Source organism: Onychostoma macrolepis, chromosome 01 (assembly GCF_012432095.1).
Source record: "Onychostoma macrolepis isolate SWU-2019 chromosome 01, ASM1243209v1, whole genome shotgun sequence".
Taxonomy (NCBI): domain Eukaryota; kingdom Metazoa; phylum Chordata; class Actinopteri; order Cypriniformes; family Cyprinidae; genus Onychostoma; species Onychostoma macrolepis.
Window position 1 is genome coordinate 31,516,376 of NC_081155.1, and position 20,338 is coordinate 31,536,713.

Consider the following 20,338-nt stretch of genomic DNA (forward strand, 5'->3'; position numbering starts at 1 on the left):
CCCAGTATTTTGGGTTAATCAGCTGTGGGATTGTTGGCATGGTGACTAATGAGGATGAAACCCAGCACTGACAATATTTTTATATTCTTTTTACTGAAAGACTTCAAATATGTATTTCTGCAATGTTCATTGTTGCATTTGAAAACCATGAAAATATGAAATCTAAAGGCACTAAGGTGCCAAATTAGTGAGACAATACGAACGTCTGCCTTATAAAAACCTATGTTATGCATTTATTATTTTTTATTATAATATTATTTAATATTATTATTTAGGATTATTTGATTTCAAGCTTCAAAACATGAGGACTGTCTCAACACTGAATGTGGTTGGAAAGGCTAGTGTAGTGGAAAGTGACCTCTGACAACAAACAGGAAGTAAAGTTTCCATTTCACTCTGATCTCAGAATCAGAAAAAAACTAGTGTGAGAGAGAAATACAAGTGAAAATAGCATCTGATGTTTTCAGACGAGCCATAAAAATGACAGTGGATTCAACATCTGTTATTACAAAATCCAATTTTCCCGAAGGACCTATGTCCACCAAAGGCAAACTGAGGATGTGATGGTACTTGATGAATGAAAAGGAAGGAAAGTGAATTGTAGAATGTGTTGTTCCAGTTTAAATGTGGTTACTGTGAGTGCAACGGTAAAGTCTCTCCACTGACTTCTCTTTCACCTTCCTCAGACTTTCACCACGTTGCAAACCTAAACCTAACATCTTCAAAAAAAAAAGTGCATTTTTTTTTACATTTTAGAAATGAAACACAGTTTTGGGTCATATAAAGATATGAACAAATTCTGCAGTTTAAAACTTAACATTGTGCAACATTATAATGTACAGTAACATTACTCCTTTTGTAAACTAGGGGAGGTAAAACTGGACACCTTTAATGAGTGCCTTGGAAAAGGAGTTATGAAGCCATTACCCTTTTTACTAAAAAAAAAAAAAAGAAAAGGTTTTCTGGCTATCACATTAATGAGGACTGACTATGGCGAACAAAGAATTCCTTTCAAAAACAAATGGAATTGCACACTATTGGGAAAGTTCAACAACGAAATCTATTCTAAAATAATCAGAATAGACAGAAACAACATCCAGGGACATAAACCCTGTGTGTACGGCACAAGACGAGATCGGTTTCTTGTAATTTGCCCTCATGTGGTACCTCAACTGTAAGAAAACAAAAAACAGAAATAAATATCAGCAGTTAAAAAAAAATGTATTAGCAGAAAGACAGACAGACAGATACATAAAATTATCAAGTTGCCTTTGTGTAAACTAACTCTCAAGCTGCAATTAAATATATTTATGAATAATTAAAGATGTTTTACCCGTTTTGAAAGACTTGAATCAGAAATAGAAGCTTTTAGCAACTGAACTAAATAATGAATACTATCACACCTCGCTCCTCCACTCTGTTTGTGTGATATTGACAACCTCATACATTTTCTTTATGTAACAACAAATCCCCCTCTATATAAATACAAAATTCTAAGAAATCCTTAAACACAACTGCAGTACACGAGTAAGGTCTCCAGGCTCTAACAGACGGAGAAACATAACTCCTACTGATTTATTCATTTTCAAGACCAGATCCATAAACAAGGCTCTTAAATCCAGAAGGGCTCAGCAAGCACCAAGGTACACTAATTTTTAGTCATGTTAATGTTCCCCTTGGTAAACTGCTGGTAAGTGCAGAAATCCAAAAGACATATTTGGTCTTAACGCAAAAACTTGCAGTAATTTAATTTTCATTTATTAAATCACATTTAATAAACTGGAGATCCATTTCCATAATTCTAAGGAGGTAAAACTGCTTTATTGTTGTAAGCAGGGAGAAATATTTGACTATTTTGAATGACCACATGAGAATGGTTTTAACATTTCAATAATGATAAATTATCTTCAAAAGCATTTATTTTCTTCCAGGATAATTTTAGGGCAGAATATTCCAAACAAAACATCAAAGCAATTGTGTTTTTTCTATTGAGCCTGGGCCTTGAAAATGAAGACTTTGTATTATATGAAACCTTTCAGCCTACATACACATTATCAGTTTGACACAAAGCAGAACCCTTGCAGAGCCATCAAAACCACCATTAAATACCTTCAGTTGAAGACATGAACCGTAGCGGTTCGCTCTCACATTTATGCGTGACAAGAGGTGCCTAGCAACAAGAGGTGTTCTGATCAAGTGCATCTATTCATTTGAAAATACTATTTTTTTTCTGTATGGTGCAGAAAACGATCGTTTGCTTTTTACGGTCAAGGTTTCTTCAGAAAAGGAATTTTGTTTTGCAGTTTGAATTTACTCATTACAAAGATACCAAACAGGGGACTTGATTTTGATTCTGCATGGTTAAACCTATAAAATAGACATTTCAATTAAAAGTTTTAATGATCTTAAATGATTAAATATTCACAATTTCATGATTGCTATTATTTTTCAGTTAACCTAAAAATAAAAATTGACTCACCCTACAGGCCATCCAAGTAGATGTTTGTTTCTTTGTCAGAACAGATTAAATGCAGTGAATGGGTGCCGACAGCTGATAAAAACCAAGTAATCCACGTTTGCAGTCCATCCGTTAAGTAAAAAAACCTTCATGTTTCTAAAAAACAAATCCATCATTAAGGTATTTTAACTTTAAACCATTTTGTCTGGTCAAAATACATTTGCCATAATCCATACAGTATAATCCATAATCCTTCCATCTCCAGTTGTCCTCTCACATCAAAATCCACCAATACATTTGTTTAGACCGGTTTTCGCTTGTAAACGGAGCTTACATATGGACATTTCTGTCCTCAGACAGCTTTTTCTCTGAAGAATGCAATATTACGAATAAAGGACTTTTAGCCAGAAACAAGAGATTGGAGTTTTAATGGATTTATTACAAACACACAGCTTTTTGATTCAGAAGGTGTTAGTTGATGGACCGGAGTCATGTGGATTATTGTGATGATTTTATCAGCTGTTTGGACTCTCATTCTGAACAAAACAAACTGATTATTTTAGAAAGCTCTTCTTGTCTGACCAGTATGGACCAGGGGTCATATTTACAAAAAACAAAAAAAACATTGGCTAAAGGCTAATGTGGAAATTTAGGAGCAACTCTTTAAAATTAGGGGTATGTCACTCATACTTTTAGCACTCCTACATTTTTAATCTGAGTAATTCACAAATTATTGTAATGTTAAAAATAGCTCCTAAACAGATTAGAAGTGCTCCTAAGGACTTCTAAATCCCTAAGAGAAACAGAAATAATCCAAAGCATTTCTGCTGTTTTCAACCCATGTCACAACCGGAATCGGAACATTTACAATGACATCAACCTTTTACAAAAGTATCTTTCTGAACCACGAAAGTTGTTTTAAATGTAGTCCAGTTTGTCTTCCTTGTATTTTCTTCTGTGAGAGATTATGCCTGTGCGCCATTTTTTTTTAAATGTAGATTTTTTTGTTTTGTTGTGCTTTTACAATATACAATATCATTCAAAAGTTTCAACGTTTTTAAAAGAAGTCTCTTATTCTCACCAAGACCGCTGAAAACAGTAACATTTTTAAATATAAGAAACACTGTTATTGCAGAGTTGTGCTGCTTAATATTTGGTGAAAATCATTCTAGAATTCAGGATTCTTTGATGAATATAAATATAAAGTTCTATAAAGTAGAAAAGTTTTGGGGTCAGTAATAATACTTTTAGTCAGCAAAGACAGTGATTTATAAGATTATGCTGTTTTTTTAACATTATATTCATCATAGCATCCTGAATTAATACCTTATTTCAGCAAGGATGTGATAAATTGATAAAAAGCAATAGAAAATACTTAAATTGTTAGAAAGGTTTCTATTTGGAAAAAATGCTGTTCTTTTTAACTTTTTATTCATCAAAAAATCCTGAGAAACACTGATTATAAAATCAACATAGAATGATTTTAGAAGGATCATGTGACACTGAAGACTGGAGTAATGATGCTGAAAATTCAGCGCTGCATCACAGAAATAAACTATATTTTAAAGTATATTAAAACAGAAAAAACATTATTTTAAATTGTAATAATATTTCACAATATCACTGTTTTTTCTGTATTTTTGATCAAATAAATGCAGCCTTGATGAGCAGGAGAGACGCATTTAAAAAAAAATTAAAATAAAAATCTTACTGATCCCAAACATAAATATATTAATACATAAATAACTCTGAAGGAAACAATGTATGTGTTTTGATTGCTCTTGTTTAATCTTTGGATCTAAAAAAGAAGAGCTTAATTGTCCATTTTTAAAGCACTAGCAAAAAGTAAAACATAAAAGTGGAAAGGAAATATTTACAATCCGATCACAATCGTGTCACTCAGTACAGTTTTAAGGTGTGTGTGTGTGTGTGCGTGTGTGTCTGCATGTCTTTACGTTTTTGGCAATAAGACGTTAGATCAGATATACAAACATCACACAGATATCAGTCTCGTCACTTTGAGCCTTTAAAGCTGCATGTGTGTGTCACTTCTTGGAGGGAACTCCCTCAGAGTAGTCCTCCAGGACTCCGTTCAGATGATCATTATGAGTCTTAAACCGTCTCTTTTTCTGCGTTCCAGGTTTCTTCCTCTTCTGAATGGGCGTCTGCAACAGCCAAACACAAATCACGTCAACCTCACAGCAACCATTTACTCCCACACAAATATGCATGAACCAGCCAATCTGGAGTGTGTTTTGTGTTTGTTTATCTGCATGTGTGTGACAAACAGAACGCACCATTTTCTTTGGTCCTGTCTCTTGCATGGACGATATGCCCTGTTTCTTCAGGTACTCTTCAATCTTTTCCTCATCTATGGAATCAACAGGAACGCTGCGCCACAGCTTTTGGAACTCTGGAGAATGAATGACACTGACATTACCATGAAGCTCCACCTAAATTACCAGAACACTTCTTATATTATATAATAATGATCGTCACACACCCTCATCAACAACAAACTGACAGTGTTTGTCATTGTAGAAAAGAACCTTCTTCTTATCTGGCCTGGTCACAAATATAATCTGATCCCCAAGTGCCTGAACAAAATAAACAAAACAAAATTAAGTATTTCAACTCTTAAACAATAAGAAACGGAGCAATTCCAATAGGGTCCTCACACCATCGGTGCTCGGGCCCTAAAAAGCTAATTAGCTTCTTTCTTACTGACAACTACACATTAAATACAGAAAATCAGCTGGCAGATGAATTACTTTGAAATAAATATTATATGCAAATTAGGTGCTAAAAAGACTATCTGAAAAAATAAAAATCACAGTACATCTGCATAATGATGCCTCAGAACATTCTGAAGTTTCTGTGTACCTGATGCTTTAAATGTACCATCTAGAAAATCTTCCATCTGTGTTTTAATAGGAAAATGAAAAAAAAAAAAAAAAAAGAATGCTAAAAGTATGTTACCTTAATAGCCTTGGCTGAGTTGGGTAGACCCTCTTCAACATCGTCTAGTAACACTCCTCCTAGTCCCAGCTGATCGTGTTTGTCCAGTAGTCTTAGCAGAGCTTTCTTATCCTTCAGATGATACTTGGGTTTAAAGGCATATTTCCCTTCCCGCACATCAATCTTAGGATTACTTGCTAATGCCTGGAGGGAGGGAGAAAGATTTAGATTTCCTTTTTTTTTTTTTAATGCGTCTCTTGCCCTTGAAAAATATTGTGCGTTAGTGCATGGCTCCCAGGAACATATGACTTTGATCGGGCAATCTGTGGTCAAATCAATGGCATTCTGTGGTCAAAACAAATTGTAATATGTGAATTATATTAACACATGTCCCCGGAACCATATGTAAATCAAATAAGAAATGTTCCTACCACCTAATTCAAGTACCATCTACATGCAAAGTATATTTTTACAAATTCTGCAATCAGTGGAAGTCCAGCTGTTACTACAGACAACATGCATTACCATACTACACCAAGGAAACACAAGACACGTTTTTTTCTTCTGTAAAACAAACTAAAACAAAGAATAAAAAAAAAAAAAAAAAAAAAAGAATAAGACAAAAAAAATTTAAAAGTAAAATGATAACTTAATAATAAAAAATAAATAAATAAAACAAACAATTATTAGTGAATGAGACCAAATGTCTTTCTCTCATGCCCACACACACACACACACACCTCGCTCATAAGCCACTGTTTCTGCTTCATGCCAATGTCCAGCAGCTTGGTCTCATCCAGAATTTCATCCAGAGTCAGATGATAAGTATCACCTCTCTGGTGCCTTGTCTGAAAAAGAAAAAGACAAAGACAAAGAGATGAGATGTAAAAAGAGAGTTTAAATGCGTCACTGCTACATCTGCGGATTACAGCCTGACAACCTTTAATTACTGTCATGTTAGAGAGAGTACATCATTTCACTTTGGGGAACTGCCAAGACTGACAAAAAAAAAAAAAAAACACAACTGTAACATGACTCTGACAATGCATATTAGTCACAGTGCAAAATTTTTACATAGTGTTTATTCAGGTCAGGTGGAGAAACTGTTGTTAGGAGAGTTTGGCAAAACTGTTTCAGTCCCTTTTGTCCGTTACAACATGAAAACCTTCACAAACGATCAGAAGAAATCCTCATTTTAAATCACAATATCTGTACAATAGACGTGCTGAGATGAGAAGGCATTTTCCAGGGAGCACGTGTTTAATGATAGTGAGGATTGCTCAAGCTCATGATAATTTCATTCCCATGGGTCATCCTGTGGAAATTGTATTCTGTTTTGCATTCTAAATCCCAGAAATCTCTTTTTTGAGTTAAAGGAAACCGTAACACTCAAATAAAGATCAGTCTGTGATGTGCACTAATGTGAGATGGGGAATATTATAAAGCAGCAAGAAAAATGACAATTGACAGACACTGCAGCAAATGCTTGCTTGTTGAACAGACCATTGAACTGTGGAAATGTGTGTATTTTCATATTACCTTCATGTAGTTGACAATTCGGGCCAAAACTCCAAATCTGTATCCTGAACTCCCAGAAAGTGCTTTGAGATTGAAGGAGCCATTGCTGGGATCTGAACAATGAAAAGAGAACAAAAACAACAAGAGAAGAAGAGAAAAGAGACTATAATAAGTAAGTGCTGCAACTAATAGGCTATTAATGCAGAACTACTATAACCAATCCTTTCAAACAACAAAAGTAATAACACACATGCTTTTTACTAACACAAAGTTAGTTTCTGGCAGTTATATTCCACACCATTTACAATTCTTTCTGCTGTCAGCAGACACTTTCTTACTAAAAACCAAAAAACAAGAGTGAAATGAAAAAGCAAAACAAAACGGCAACAAAATGTCTATTCTGACAAAGTGCAAAGAGAAAAACCACTCTGGCCATTCAGATCCCTTAATTCATTCGTTTGATGTAATCCATTTGACAACGCTTTTTCTAATGCAAAGAAAAACCTCTGACAAAACAGTTTTCACATGCATGATAGCAAAACAGTCTTCTGTATGAATAATAAACGTATAAAATAAGTGTGATGTAGGAATATATAGCAGTATAACAACAATAAAAGAGCTGTTCTGTTATTAATAATGGTGAAATTGTTGAAATAATTTTTCTCTAGGTAAACAGCATAAATATTAAACATTCATTTCAGAAACTTATCACTTGTTTGCTCAGCTTGTTTGTTATTGCTATGTATTTTATATCTTTGAGCTCAGAAACAACATGATATCAACAGCTGCATGCTATGTGGAATGCTAGTTATTTATGCATTCTTAAGCATAAGCTGCTGTAAATTGTTCACATATTTTGCATTTTGTCTGGGTACATCTTTTGAGCAACACCATGCATATTTGATGCTCATAAATGGTTATATTTTATGCTTAATTACTGAAATGATCGTGTATGTTTGTATTTGAGGATCTGTTTCATGTGAGCGGTCTGTCACGGAAATGTCTCTAAAGGGATTAAAAAAAAAGAATTACTTTATTAAACAAAAGTTTATATCTTTTTACATACATGCATATACACACAACCTGAATTCCAGAAATGTTGGGACGTTTTTAAAATTTTAATAAAATGAAAACTAAGAGACTTTCAAATCACATGAGCCAATATTTTATTCATAATAGAACATAGATAACATAAATGTTTAAACAGAAATTTTACAAATTTTACGAACAAAATGAGCTCATTTCAAATTTGATGCCTGCTACAGGTCTCAAAATAATTGGGACAGGGGCATGTTTACCATGGTGTAGCATCTCTTCTTTTTAAAACAGTTTGAAGATGTCTGGGCATCGAGGTTATGAGTTTCTGGATTTTTGGTGTTGGAATTTGATCCCATTCTTGCCTGCTATGGGTTTCCAGCTGCTGAAGAGTTTGTGGTCATCTTTGACTTATGTTTCGTTTAATGATGCACCAAATGTTCTCTATAGGTGAAAGATCTGGACTGCAGGCAGGCCAATTCAGCACCCGGACTCTTCTACTATGAAGCCATGCTGTTGTAATAGCTGCAGAATGTGGTTTTGCATTGTCCTGCTGAAATACACGTCGTCTGGAGAGGAGCATGTGTTGCTCTAAAACCTTCATATAACCTTTCAGCATTCATAGTGCCTTCCGAAACATGCAAGCTGCCCATACCGTATGCACTTGTGCACCCCCATACCATCAGAGATGCTGGCTTTTGAACTGAACGCTGATGACACACTGGAAGGTCTCCCTCCTCTTTAGCCCGGAGGACACGTGATTTCAAACAAGAATGTCAAATTTGGACTCGACTGACCATAGCACACTTTACCACTTTGAAACAGTCCATTTTAAATGAGCCTTGGCCCACAGGACACGACGGCGCTTCTGGACCATGTTCACACATGGCTTCCTTTTTGCATGACAGCGGTTTAGTTGGCATCTGCAGATGGCACGGCGGATTGGGTTTACCAACAGTGGTTTCTGGAAGTATTCATGGGTCCATTTAGTAATTTCAATGAATGAATGAAGCATTTATATAGCGCTTTGTGTATTGCTGTGGGGGTCTCCTCAACCACCACCAGTGTGCAGCATCCACTTGAGCTCATTTAGTGGATAATAGGGATGGGATGATACACCTACCTCCCGATTCGATACTATCACGATACTTGGGTGCTGATACGATATTCATTGCGATTTTTAAGAATTTCGATTCTACAAGTTTTACGATTCAATATTGCTATGTGTTGCGATTTTTGTTTGTTGTTTTTAACTCTAGACCGTGGGAAAAAGTTGAAATACTTGATTATACCCTTAAAATAGACTGTATATGATGAGTCATATTAACAAAAACAATGCATCACTCCAAAGTACAAAAACCCTGAACTTGCACATGAATATAACAGTCAAATGTTTAACAAAATGAGTAGAAAAATACTTTCTGAAATAAAATAAAGTGCTATGTTTCTTTGTATACCGTTAGTCATGTTTTCCAGACAGTGTGTAAAAGCCCAAGTGTTTCCACACTTGGGATTCAAAACATGAAAGGTGCAGAAAGAATTCTGGAAGAGGTTTGATCCTCTGCCTCAGTCATAGTTTTGCTTTCTCGTGCCGGCTTGAAACGTATATAACGTCATCTAATGCAGCGGCACTGCGCACGCAGAACGATCGTTGTATGACAAAACACCGCGAGAGCTACAGAGAACAGACTGCTCCCACTGATGTATACTGTATATAGCCTAATGACGGCTCCGCATGCTTTCGAATCGCCCTCGCGGTACTTTGATGTCACACAACTATCGTCACACAAAACCAATTGATTTTTAAATCGTTTTAAAAAGTATCGCGATAGTTAGGTGAATCGTTTGTTTCTCCCACCCCTAGTGGATAAGTGTAAAATTTCTCCATTTAAACATTTGTTATGTTATCTAAATTCTATTGTGAATAAAATACTGGTTTCATGTGATTTGAAAGTCTTTTAGTTTTCATTTTATTCAAATTTAAAAAACGTCCCAACATTTCCGGAATTCGGGTTGTGTATGTGTATATATAAAAAAAAAAACAACCTCTAACATTGAAGATCAACCGCTCTCATGCTATTTGTAACTAAGAATGAAAATACATTTTTCTCATGTTATTTGTATGGTTTTTTTTTCTTCTACATTTTTGCCATGTCACACCATAGAACATTCCAATTTTTATTTGTCAACTACCCATATTTTATAAGGTCTAAACCGCTGGCCACAAAAGTGAGTATACCCCTAAGTGAAAATGTCCAAATTGGGCCCAATTAGCCATTTTCTCTCCCTGGTGTCATGTGACTCGTTAGTGTTACAAGGTCTGAGGTGTGAATGGGAAGCAGGTGTGTTAAATTTGGTGTTATTGCTCTCACTCTCTCATACTGGTCACTGGAAGTTCAACATGGCACCTCATGTCAGCCTGTCAGTGCTCAGACCATACGCCGCACACTGCATCAAATTGGTCTGCATGGCTGTTGTCCCAAAGGCAAGCCTCTTCTAAAGATGATGCACAAAAAAGCCCACAAACAGTTTGCTGAAGACAAGCAGATTAAGGACATGGATTACTGGAACCATGTCCTGTGGTCTGATGAGACCAAGATAAACTTATTTGGTTCAGATGGTGTCAAGTGTGTGTGGCGGTAACCAGGTGAGGAGAACAAAGACAAGTGTGTCTTGCCTACAATCAAGCATGGTGGTGGGAGTGTCATGGTCTGGGGCTGCATGAGTGCTGCTGGCACTGGGGAGCTACAGTTCATTGAGGGAATCGTGAATGCCAACATGTACTGTGACATACTGAAGCAGAGCATGATCCCCTCCCTTCGGAGACTGGGCCGCAGGGCAGTATTCCAACATCATAACGACCCCAAACTAGTGTTGTCAAAAGACCCGGTACTTCGGTACCAAGTCGGTACTAAAAAAAATGAAAACGTCACGGTACCAGGTTTTTTTAACTACCGGTGGTACCGAGTACCCGGTCAACCCGGTTATTGATGCGTACGGCCCTATGATTTCCGCGATGCAGAAAACGCGGACGGAATCTCGGAATCCAGTTATAAAAATGGAATTTACAGTTTAGCATGGAATGTCACGAAATTTGTCAAAGTTTGGATGAATTAATCAAAAGTAGGTCATTGCACTTAAATCAAATCGCGACAAGATTCAGATATGAATCCCGCATGTTCTGCGAGTCTCTGTGTGAATGAATGAATGAATGGCACACACACACTGAAGCACGCGTGACGCTCGTGGTGATTTCTGCATCTGTCGTCTCAATGAGGACATAAATACATAAACAACATCTACAGAACTGCTCTGAGAGTCACTTCACGAGCATTTTACCATTTCATTTGAGTAAAACCAGAGTCATATCATATAGCTACACACAGAAATTTTAAAAGGTATTCACGGCAACCCGTCAAAATAAAAGTTTATCTTAAAGACATTGTGCCAGAAATATATTACTATTATTTAGTAGAATGTGATATTACTACTGTTGAAAAAAAATATATATATTTTTAAAGAAATAATCAAACAATATTTCTTCCATATTTTAATTTTAATAGTAAATCCCCTTTATTTACCAAAAAAAAAAAAAAAAGGTGTTTAAATTTCATTAATTAAAAGACAAATTAAATTTGGGTGAAACTTTAATAAAAGTATGAAAAACAGTAAACGGTACTTGCGGAAAAACTTGAAACACAATTTAAATAAGTATAAAGAATGGCATTGATTTTTGTACATTTTATTTTTGTTTGACTTTATTATTAAAAATAGTGTGTTTTTTAATTAGCATGTGGTACCGAAATTGGTACAGAGAACCGTGGATTTTCACTGGTATCGGTACCGAATACTGATATTTTGGTACCGTGACAACACTACCCCAAACACACCTCCAAGACGACCACTGTCTTGCTAAAGAAGCTGAGGGTAAAGGTGATGGACTGGCCAAGCATGTCTCCAGACCTAAACCCTGTTGAGCATCTGTGGGCCATCCTCAAACGGAAGGTGGAAGAGCGCAAGGTCTCTAACATCCACCAGCTCCGTGATTTCATCATGGAGGAGTGGAAGAGGACTCCAGTGGCAACCTGTGAAGCTCTGATGAACTCCATGCCCAAGAGGGTTAAGGCAGTGCTGCAAAATAATGGTGGCCACACAAAATATTGACACTTTGGGCCCAATTTGGACATTTTCACTTAGGGGTGTACTCACTTTTGTGGCCAGCGGTTTAGACATTAATGGCTGTGTGTTGAGTTATTTTGAGGGGACAGCAAATTTACACTGTTATACAAGCTGTACACTCACTACTTTACACTGTAGCAAAGTGTCATTTCTTCAGTGATGTCACATGAAAAGATATAATAAAATATTTACAAAAATGTGAGGGGTGTACTCACTTCTGTGAGATATTGTACATATACACATTATATATTTCATCGCCAGTGTAACTAGGCAGTGAACAATACTCAGTTATATTAAGATACAAATTTAGATGCCACACACATTTAGTATTTCACACACATTAGAGTTGAGTTAATACAAGCTTGCAGTCCTATTCAAATCATAATTTAAAGACTGTGTACTGCAAAATAATGGCAAAGTAACACCTTTTTCTACTGAGATGTCCCTGTGGGTTGTACACAAAAATAAACATACAGCACAACCAGTACAGTCTGGCTCTCAAAAAAAAATGAGCTGGTTCTTTTAATAAATTGTTTAAAACACTCAGTTGTTGTGAGTGCAAGTTCTCATTACTTTCAGTGAGGTCTCAAAATGAAGCAACTTTTTTGAGCACTAAAGGTTAGTGAAACAAATCAGAGATGACTGGTTGCTTATACAAAAAAAAAATCATTATCTAAAGCTGCTATTTTTATGCTGCGTCTGAAAGCTAAAAATGCTGCCTCTGCAGGCAGCATACAGAGGTAGGAAGGTATCAAGGCTCGTCAGAATCCTATGATCGTGTCACATCCTGTCCATCTGATCAATTTTTGAAGGATGCATAGATGTATCCTACGCTCCCTTTGATATCCTTTGTATTTGATTCTGTGACAATAAAATAGCGAACGCTGTGATTTAAACAAACTGAGTTCCAATGTTTCTGAACAACTTTTTCAACTTTTAATTTAATTTCTAGCAAAACAATTACTGTAGTAAATAATATTACATAAAGCTCACTGAAAAGTGGGATATGGCATTTTATTATATTATTAATGTAGACATGCATTAAACATGAAAGGAGTAATGGTTATTAAGCCATAGCATTTGTTTTTATACTAAATGTATTTAGGCTACTGTTCTTCATGCAAATACTATAGAAACCATATGGTTACATTTTACCATAGTAGTGAGGTGCTATGTGTGGTTTTACCAATGGCTCATTTTAAAAGTAGAATCCTTACTGAAACTTGGAATATTTACAGAATATTTACATTTTTACCCTAATATGAGGTTGTAAAAACAAATTTTATAGATGTCATTGTTTTTGTTAATTACATCTGCATCGTGTCAAAGTCAGGAAACAAAAACCTGTTTCATGATTTAAAACAATATCACCCATTAGAACATGTTCACCCATATTTTGTTAAGGAAAAAGGATTATACTTAAGTTTATTCATGCATATTTTGATATTATAAGTGCTCTGAATATTGTACCTCATATTTGTGAAATGTTCACCTGTTTGGTAAGTTTGTCATGTTCTTTCTACAACTTTCACTCAGGAGAACAAAATCTGCCTTTAAACTTGAAAGCATTAAAATTTGTCATTTATTAAGATAATTATCAATATCGACTGATATGAAAAGTTTAATCATGATCATTATCTCCCAGCTCTACTTGAAACTAATGCAAACCTGGACAAGCAATAACATCATACTTCACATTTTATTTTTGATTGTCAGAGCTCATCCTGCTTTCATCCATAGTTTTCTCTATCTCAAGATCCTTGTAAAATAATAATCTCCTCAGTGAATATAGCTCTAGCATCACATCCTCTTCCTCCTCCACACCCTGCTCTCAAACCCTGGCAACTGGAGTACAGCCAGTCTCAGCCGCATATTGGCACTGACTCATGAATGATTCATTGTGTGGGCGGGACCTAATGCTGAGAGCAGATGCGTTACAGTAGGTTGGATGGCTGATGCTTTGAAAGACATGACAGCCAGCCAATGGTGTCAAAGCAGAGACTCAGAACAGCCAGTGCAATACACAGTTCCAGATTAAGGTGGGGCAGGGGGAGAGAGAGAGAGAGTGTAAGCGGCAAGAAAGATAACACACAGACGAGCAAGAGGCTGCTCCATCACCCTGCATACCAGACACTCACACCCAGGTACGTCCTGCTTTTATAAATCACACAACACCATGCAAAATTATTCTCATAAAGACTAAAACACCACCAGCTCTGTTTTATATAAACGTCAATGGATTCCTTTAGTAATTGACTCCTCATATTGAGAATATGCATGATAAAGCTGTGCGACCATAATTAAAATGTGCGCACATATTGTGTCACAAACATATAAAAGGTAATCCAAGCATCAGATCTTGGTCGGAAATGTTACTTGTACACACACACACACACACACACATGCAGGATCAAGACTGTGCAATTCTGCATCATTACGCCACAGAGCATCAAATAGATTCTGCACTGAAAATGTAACAAGAAAATCTCATTCATTAGCATCTATAACTCTCAAAAGAGACAAACATTGTGAAAGGGCTTGAAAGATTGGTAGCACCATACTAAAAGATGCTTGGGGTGGGGGTCTCTGGAAAGCAGGACTAGCAGGAGCCATCTGTCTGTTTCAGACGAGACTGTGTTTGTCTATAGGGGAGTCTACAAGAGTTAATCTAAGGTCACAAGACCAGGTCTTTAAAATTATTATTTTTTTTAATAAAAATAAAAAACGTTGAATAATTGAATGTGAAAAGTAGTTTAAATCTCTCTGGCAATGGAGGAACTCTCTTCTGTGAGTCATGGCTGGATCGAAAGTGAAGCTGTATTCCTGTAGTGCACAATCAGACACGCATGAGAAATGCTTTCGCATGGCTCATGTTACGGTTAACCTAATTACACCTACAATTGCATTCCTGATGCGCACAGATCCTGCTTTAGTGACATATGTAATACAGAAAACCATAGATCATCAGAATGAACTTAAAGCACCATATAAGAATATCAAATGATCTAAGCCTAAAGCTATGATAGAATGTGTTGTACGTTATCTTCCACTGTGGTCTAAACCTACACAACACACACAATGTCCACTCAAGCAAACTAGGTCAGCTGATTCATCTCAATTCATTTCTCTAGTATAGCACCATTGCATTTTGCATACTATTTGTCCTACATAATATTCAAGATTAGGATTAGTCCATCCCAAACCAAAGTAGACTGAAAATAGGATGCTAAAACTGCCTGGATTATACTACATTTCTGAAAGCTGTAGTTTCTTATATCTGTACATGCTTTTTGGGCTAATATAACAAGTGTTTGGCAAGGAATATTTGAACCTATCAAAGTACACTACCATTCAAAAGTTTGGGGTCAGTAAGATTAGTTTTATTTTTTTTCAAGAAATTAATTTTATTCAGCAAGAGTGCATTAAATACATCAAATTGACAGTAAAGGACTTGTTACAAAAAGTAATTATGCTGTTTTGAATTTGCAATGCGTCAAAGAAACATACATCATGGTTTCCACAAAAATATGTAGCCACACAACCGTTTTCAACAGCGATAAAAATAAGAACTATTTCTTGAGCACCAAATCTGCATATTAGAATGATTTCTGAATAATCATGTGACACTGCTAAAAATACAGCTTTGCAGTAACAGGAATAAATTGACATTTTAAAATATATTAACATAGAACTGCTGCTTACTGTTGTAAAATTTATATTATATATATATATATATATATATATATATATATATATATATATATATATATATATATATATATATATATATATATATATTTTTTTTTTTTTTTTTTTTTTTTATTAAATAAATACAGCCTTGAAAGGATAAGAGCCTTCTTTCATTAATATTAAAAAATCCAACTCCAAACTTTTGAATGGTAGTGTCATTTTTAAATGCATGAATCTAAAAATAGCTTATACTGAATTAAAAATAATTATTTAAAACAAAAATTATAAAAATTATTCTCATATATATATATATATATATATATATATATATATATATATATATATATATGCATTACCACAAATAGTAGATTTTATGAGAATACTTCACGGCCTTTCTATTATTCATGCAAATCTAAATGTTTTTCAAGAAAACAACCAAATAATCAGCTTATGAATAATTATTCTGATTTTGGGTTAACCTGATCCCAATAAGACATTTATATTTCTAACTAGGTGTGATCCTGTGATTAAAAAAACAGCTAGATGGAGTGTAACAGAAGCATGGGTGACAAAGACACGGGTGATCAAACTAGAATTAAACTCTCTTTAACTTAACATGGTGTACTGAAAAACTAAACTAATGCTGCAAGATTCTCAAAAAGAGTGGGTTGCAATGTAACGAACAAAGATGTCTGATTGACAGCTAAAGCACTGTATGAAAAAAACTGTGACTTTCAACATGCTCTAATGTATGTCCTTTTTCCATCAACACCACAAAGAAGCACAGAGCAGTATGAAGAAATTGCCATTCAATCTGACAATCACCCTCCCTCCATCTTTATTCCTACCCACACTCAATCTTTTTCCCATTGCTCATCTTCCTCTTTAATAACTGACTGTATTTATTGGTGTCTTTGCAGTATGAACATGTCCAGCAGTTCTGCTCTGATCCAGCAGATCTATCCCTTTCACGACGGCTGGAATGTTGCCTGCTTCATCATCCTCCTCCTCTTCATCCTCACCATCCTCTCCCTCGCCACACTGGCATTCCTCTATGAGCTGCTGGACTGCGGCTGCTTCACCAAAACTAAAACCGTTCGTGACCTGCGCCGCCAGCACGACGAGGTGGTTTAGTTGTAACCATGGTGACAGCGGACACGGTCTCCATAGGAGCCACAACAGTAGATCGGTGGAAAAGGCTGCAGATTTGGACGGAGCTCTTCACCAGATTGGAGTCCCTTAAAACACGCCAGACACATACAGAGACAGAAGCACTCTACTCCCACTAGCTCCAACAGCAATACACAGCACAGGTGTCTCCATGGCTTAAAATATTACATGAGATTTAGACCAGAAAGAGAGGGAAAAACTTGCTTGTTTGCTTATTGTCTCCTTATAGTCTGCATTCAGTATTCCAGTGCTATTGTGTGATGACTACATAAAACTGTTGTATTTTTTGACGTGTTTACATGAATTTTTCCCTTTGTGTGGGATGAATAAGTTTATATATCAGTATTACAGAATTAATATTCTACATGCATTATGATTCTACTACTTAAAACAAATAGCACACACTACGTTTGAAGTAAAGGGAATGTTTGTATGTTTACATTCACTTTTAGGTGAGATTTAATATGTGAATAATAATAGTTCTATCTACATCAAGAAGCACATTAAAGGCCAATTATTGCATCTTTGCAATGCCTTAAAATTGTGTACTTAAAATTATATAATAAAAAAAAATCATATAAGCATGAGAAATGTGTGGTTCCCATCAGGGTCACAGAAGATATCTTCAGCTGCTAACAGTAAATTTAAATCTGTCTACATGCTCAAAAATGAGCAGAAACAGGCCTCTGATACAAGTACTACACCATTAATAAGGCAGTATTACTGGCCTAAAATACACAAGGAAAGGAAAGGAAAAGACAAGACGTGACGTGTGGCCAAGTATGGTGTCCCATTCTTGGAATTTGTGCTCTGCATTTAACCCATCCAAGTGCGCGCACACACAGCAGTGAGAAGTGAACACACACACACACACTGTGAACACACACCCGGAGCAATGGGCAGCCAATGCTGTGGTGCCCGGTGAGTAGTTGGGGGTTTGCTCAAGGTCTCACCTAAGTCGTGATATTGAAGGTGGAGAGAGCGCTGGACATTCACTCCCCCCACCGACAATCCCTGCCGGACCTTAGACTCGAACCCACGACCTTCGGGTTACAAGTCCGACTCTCTAACCATTTATTCAACGACAGCCCCCAAATATTAAAACACTGATAAAGACTGATAATGTAATGATTTATTTTTTTTAATGATATTCAGAATTTTCAACATGGCTGGTTATTGGTTTTATTAATATTTTGTACCGATAAACAGCACCTTTTGGTAGGGCTCCAAAATAAAGCACCCAGCAACAGAATATTCACAGGTATAGTCACTTTTTAAAATACATAGTCGGGGTAATTACTCAACTTTTAAAACAACTTATGCAACTCTAAATTTAAAACCCAAAACAAACATGGCAAAAATTCAGACTGCAAAAACAACTTAGCATAAATATAACAGCAATCATTAGTGTTACTATTATTAATAATATTGTCTTTAATAATTAAATCTGTTCTGCGTATTTCTTATCAAACAATTAAACAACTTTCTATATCAAAAGGGTAATATCAGGCCATCTCCAATCAAAATGTACTGTTGTTAGGCTCACTGACATTACGAATCCTAAATGTCATTCTAGCTGTTGACACTGGTTTTACTTTAAACAGGATGAGAAGTGAAGATATGCTGATATGAGGATGCTTTCATTTTAGAAAAGTACTTCAGCAAATCAGATTGAAACGCATCAGGCTCCCAAAAGCAATGAAGTCCTAGTGCAAGCAGCTTCAGCTATTTTTTTGTTATATTGGTAATGTTTGAGCATCTTCCAAAAACATAAGTGTAATGGTTTAGAAATGCTGATTAGGCAGTCAAAAAACATTCATTATTTATTAACAGTTGATAAATAGTTAATATGTTCGCAGAAACCATGATTCATTTTCTTTGATTCATGGTTCAATTCTTTGATGAATAGAAAGTTCAAAAGAACAGCATTTATTTGAAAAAGAAATAACATTACTACTCTCTGACCTGTGTTGTTTTTGGAGGATGACGACGTCTCTCTGTCTGGTTTGCTCTTTTTCTTCTTGGAGGATCCAGAAGCCTCAGAGGTTGCTGGTCTCTTCTCAACTACAGGAGTGGACAGAGCTCTCTTTTTAAAGAGCTCTCGCTCTCTCAGCAGAGCTTTATCCATCCTAGACACATACAACACAGTCAATCATTTGATTCAACTGACTTTGAGTGTTCATAAATGTATATAAATGAATTTATTCATTTTAAATGGCATTATAAATAATGCTAGCAATTTAGTAAAGCAAGGCTCTACATCAGGGATAGGCAACTTCGGTCCTGGAGGGCCGGTGTCCTGCAGAGTTTAGCTCCAACCCTAATCAAACACTCCCGAAGAAGCTAATCAATGTCTTCAAGATCACTAGAAAGTTACAAGCAGGTGTGTTTGATAAGTGTTGGAGCTAAACTCTGCAGGACACTGGCCTTCCAGGACCGAAGTTGACTATCCCTGCTCTACATCATGCAAATGCTACAGCAGGTTTGGCTTGTTTGACTAGTGTGGAGCAAGCCAAAACTATAAAAACAAATCCTTGAAAACATGACAAAATATATCCACAAATCAATGCACTATTAAACTACCAATTGAAAACAGAACCATAACATTTGCTGAGATGACATACACTACCTGACAATGGTTTAGACACATTTTTAATTTTTTATTATAGTACCTATAATAGTAAAGTCATAATCATAATCAGCCAGTTTCCAGATATACGGTAACGTTAGATACGTTGGCTGGTTTTCATTAAATATCTGGTGGTCAAACTAATTCCCTTAAAAACAAACACTTTTTTAGGTTTATAAAGAATTTTATTATATAACTATAATATATAGATAGAGGTGGATGTCAACTGTGTAACCATTGTCTCTCATCTAAAGACGAGAGATGAAAGTAGTCTAATGCACAGTCTAGTAGAGATATTTGAGGCCAGATGGAAGTCTACAGTCAACGCCGAGTGGATATTAAATATCTAAAACGTGTAAACTTTTATATTTCAAAAGACATTCAAAATAAGTAACATTCAAATAAATAAATCACAATGTCCGCTAATAACAAATAAGCCAGAAACATGTTAACGTTACATCACATAAAACATGCAGCAACACATCCGCAATTTAATGAAGTAGTTCTGAGCGTTACCTGAATATCTCACTGCCTTCTCTCTCAGAGAGAAACAGTTCAGCTAAAGCTTAAATATTATTTTCAGTGACCATATGCTGTCAACTTAGTGAAGACGCTAAATGGGAAGCTTATCACAGAATGCTAGCGATGCTTCGACTACATGAATTTCCTGCGGAAGAACCAGTTTCTTCTTCTTCGTTTTT

At 35.8% G+C, this 20,338-nt stretch overlaps 2 protein-coding genes across 2 annotated transcripts; one reads left to right on the top strand and one right to left on the bottom strand.

The window, feature by feature from the left end:
• Positions 1–4,223: 4,223 nt before the first annotated feature.
• gtf2e2 (general transcription factor IIE, polypeptide 2, beta) lies at positions 4,224–20,320 on the bottom strand. The gene is made up of 8 exons (XM_058776127.1): positions 20,154–20,320; positions 18,974–19,137; positions 6,956–7,047; positions 6,157–6,264; positions 5,438–5,620; positions 4,962–5,055; positions 4,756–4,871; positions 4,224–4,623 (listed from the first exon to the last, which is right to left on the bottom strand). Exons 2-8 carry the CDS (start codon positions 19,134–19,136, stop codon positions 4,504–4,506), a joined length of 876 nt encoding a protein of 291 aa, XP_058632110.1. The 5' UTR covers position 19,137; positions 20,154–20,320; the 3' UTR covers positions 4,224–4,503.
• smim18 (small integral membrane protein 18) lies at positions 12,660–17,295 on the top strand. The gene is made up of 2 exons (XM_058776153.1): positions 12,660–14,292; positions 16,759–17,295. The coding sequence occupies exons 1-2, from the start codon at positions 14,132–14,134 to the stop codon at positions 16,970–16,972; spliced, it is 375 nt and encodes a 124-aa protein (XP_058632136.1). The 5' UTR covers positions 12,660–14,131; the 3' UTR covers positions 16,973–17,295.
• Positions 20,321–20,338: the final 18 nt, after the last annotated feature.

Coding starts and splice junctions, on each gene's coding strand:
- gtf2e2 (XM_058776127.1), bottom strand. CDS start 19,136: ATGGATAAAGCTCTGCTGAGAGAGCGAGAGCTCTTTAAAAAGAGAGCT. Junction 5,056..5,437: donor ACTCAGCCAAGGCTATTAAG/GTAACATACTTT, acceptor TATTTTGTTCAG/GCACTTGGGGATCAGATTAT. Junction 4,872..4,961: donor TCAGTTTGTTGTTGATGAGG/GTGTGTGACGAT, acceptor TTCATTCTCCAG/AGTTCCAAAAGCTGTGGCGC.
- smim18 (XM_058776153.1), top strand. CDS start 14,132: ATGGTGTCAAAGCAGAGACTCAGAACAGCCAGTGCAATACACAGTTCC. Junction 14,293..16,758: donor TACCAGACACTCACACCCAG/GTACGTCCTGCT, acceptor GTGTCTTTGCAG/TATGAACATGTCCAGCAGTT.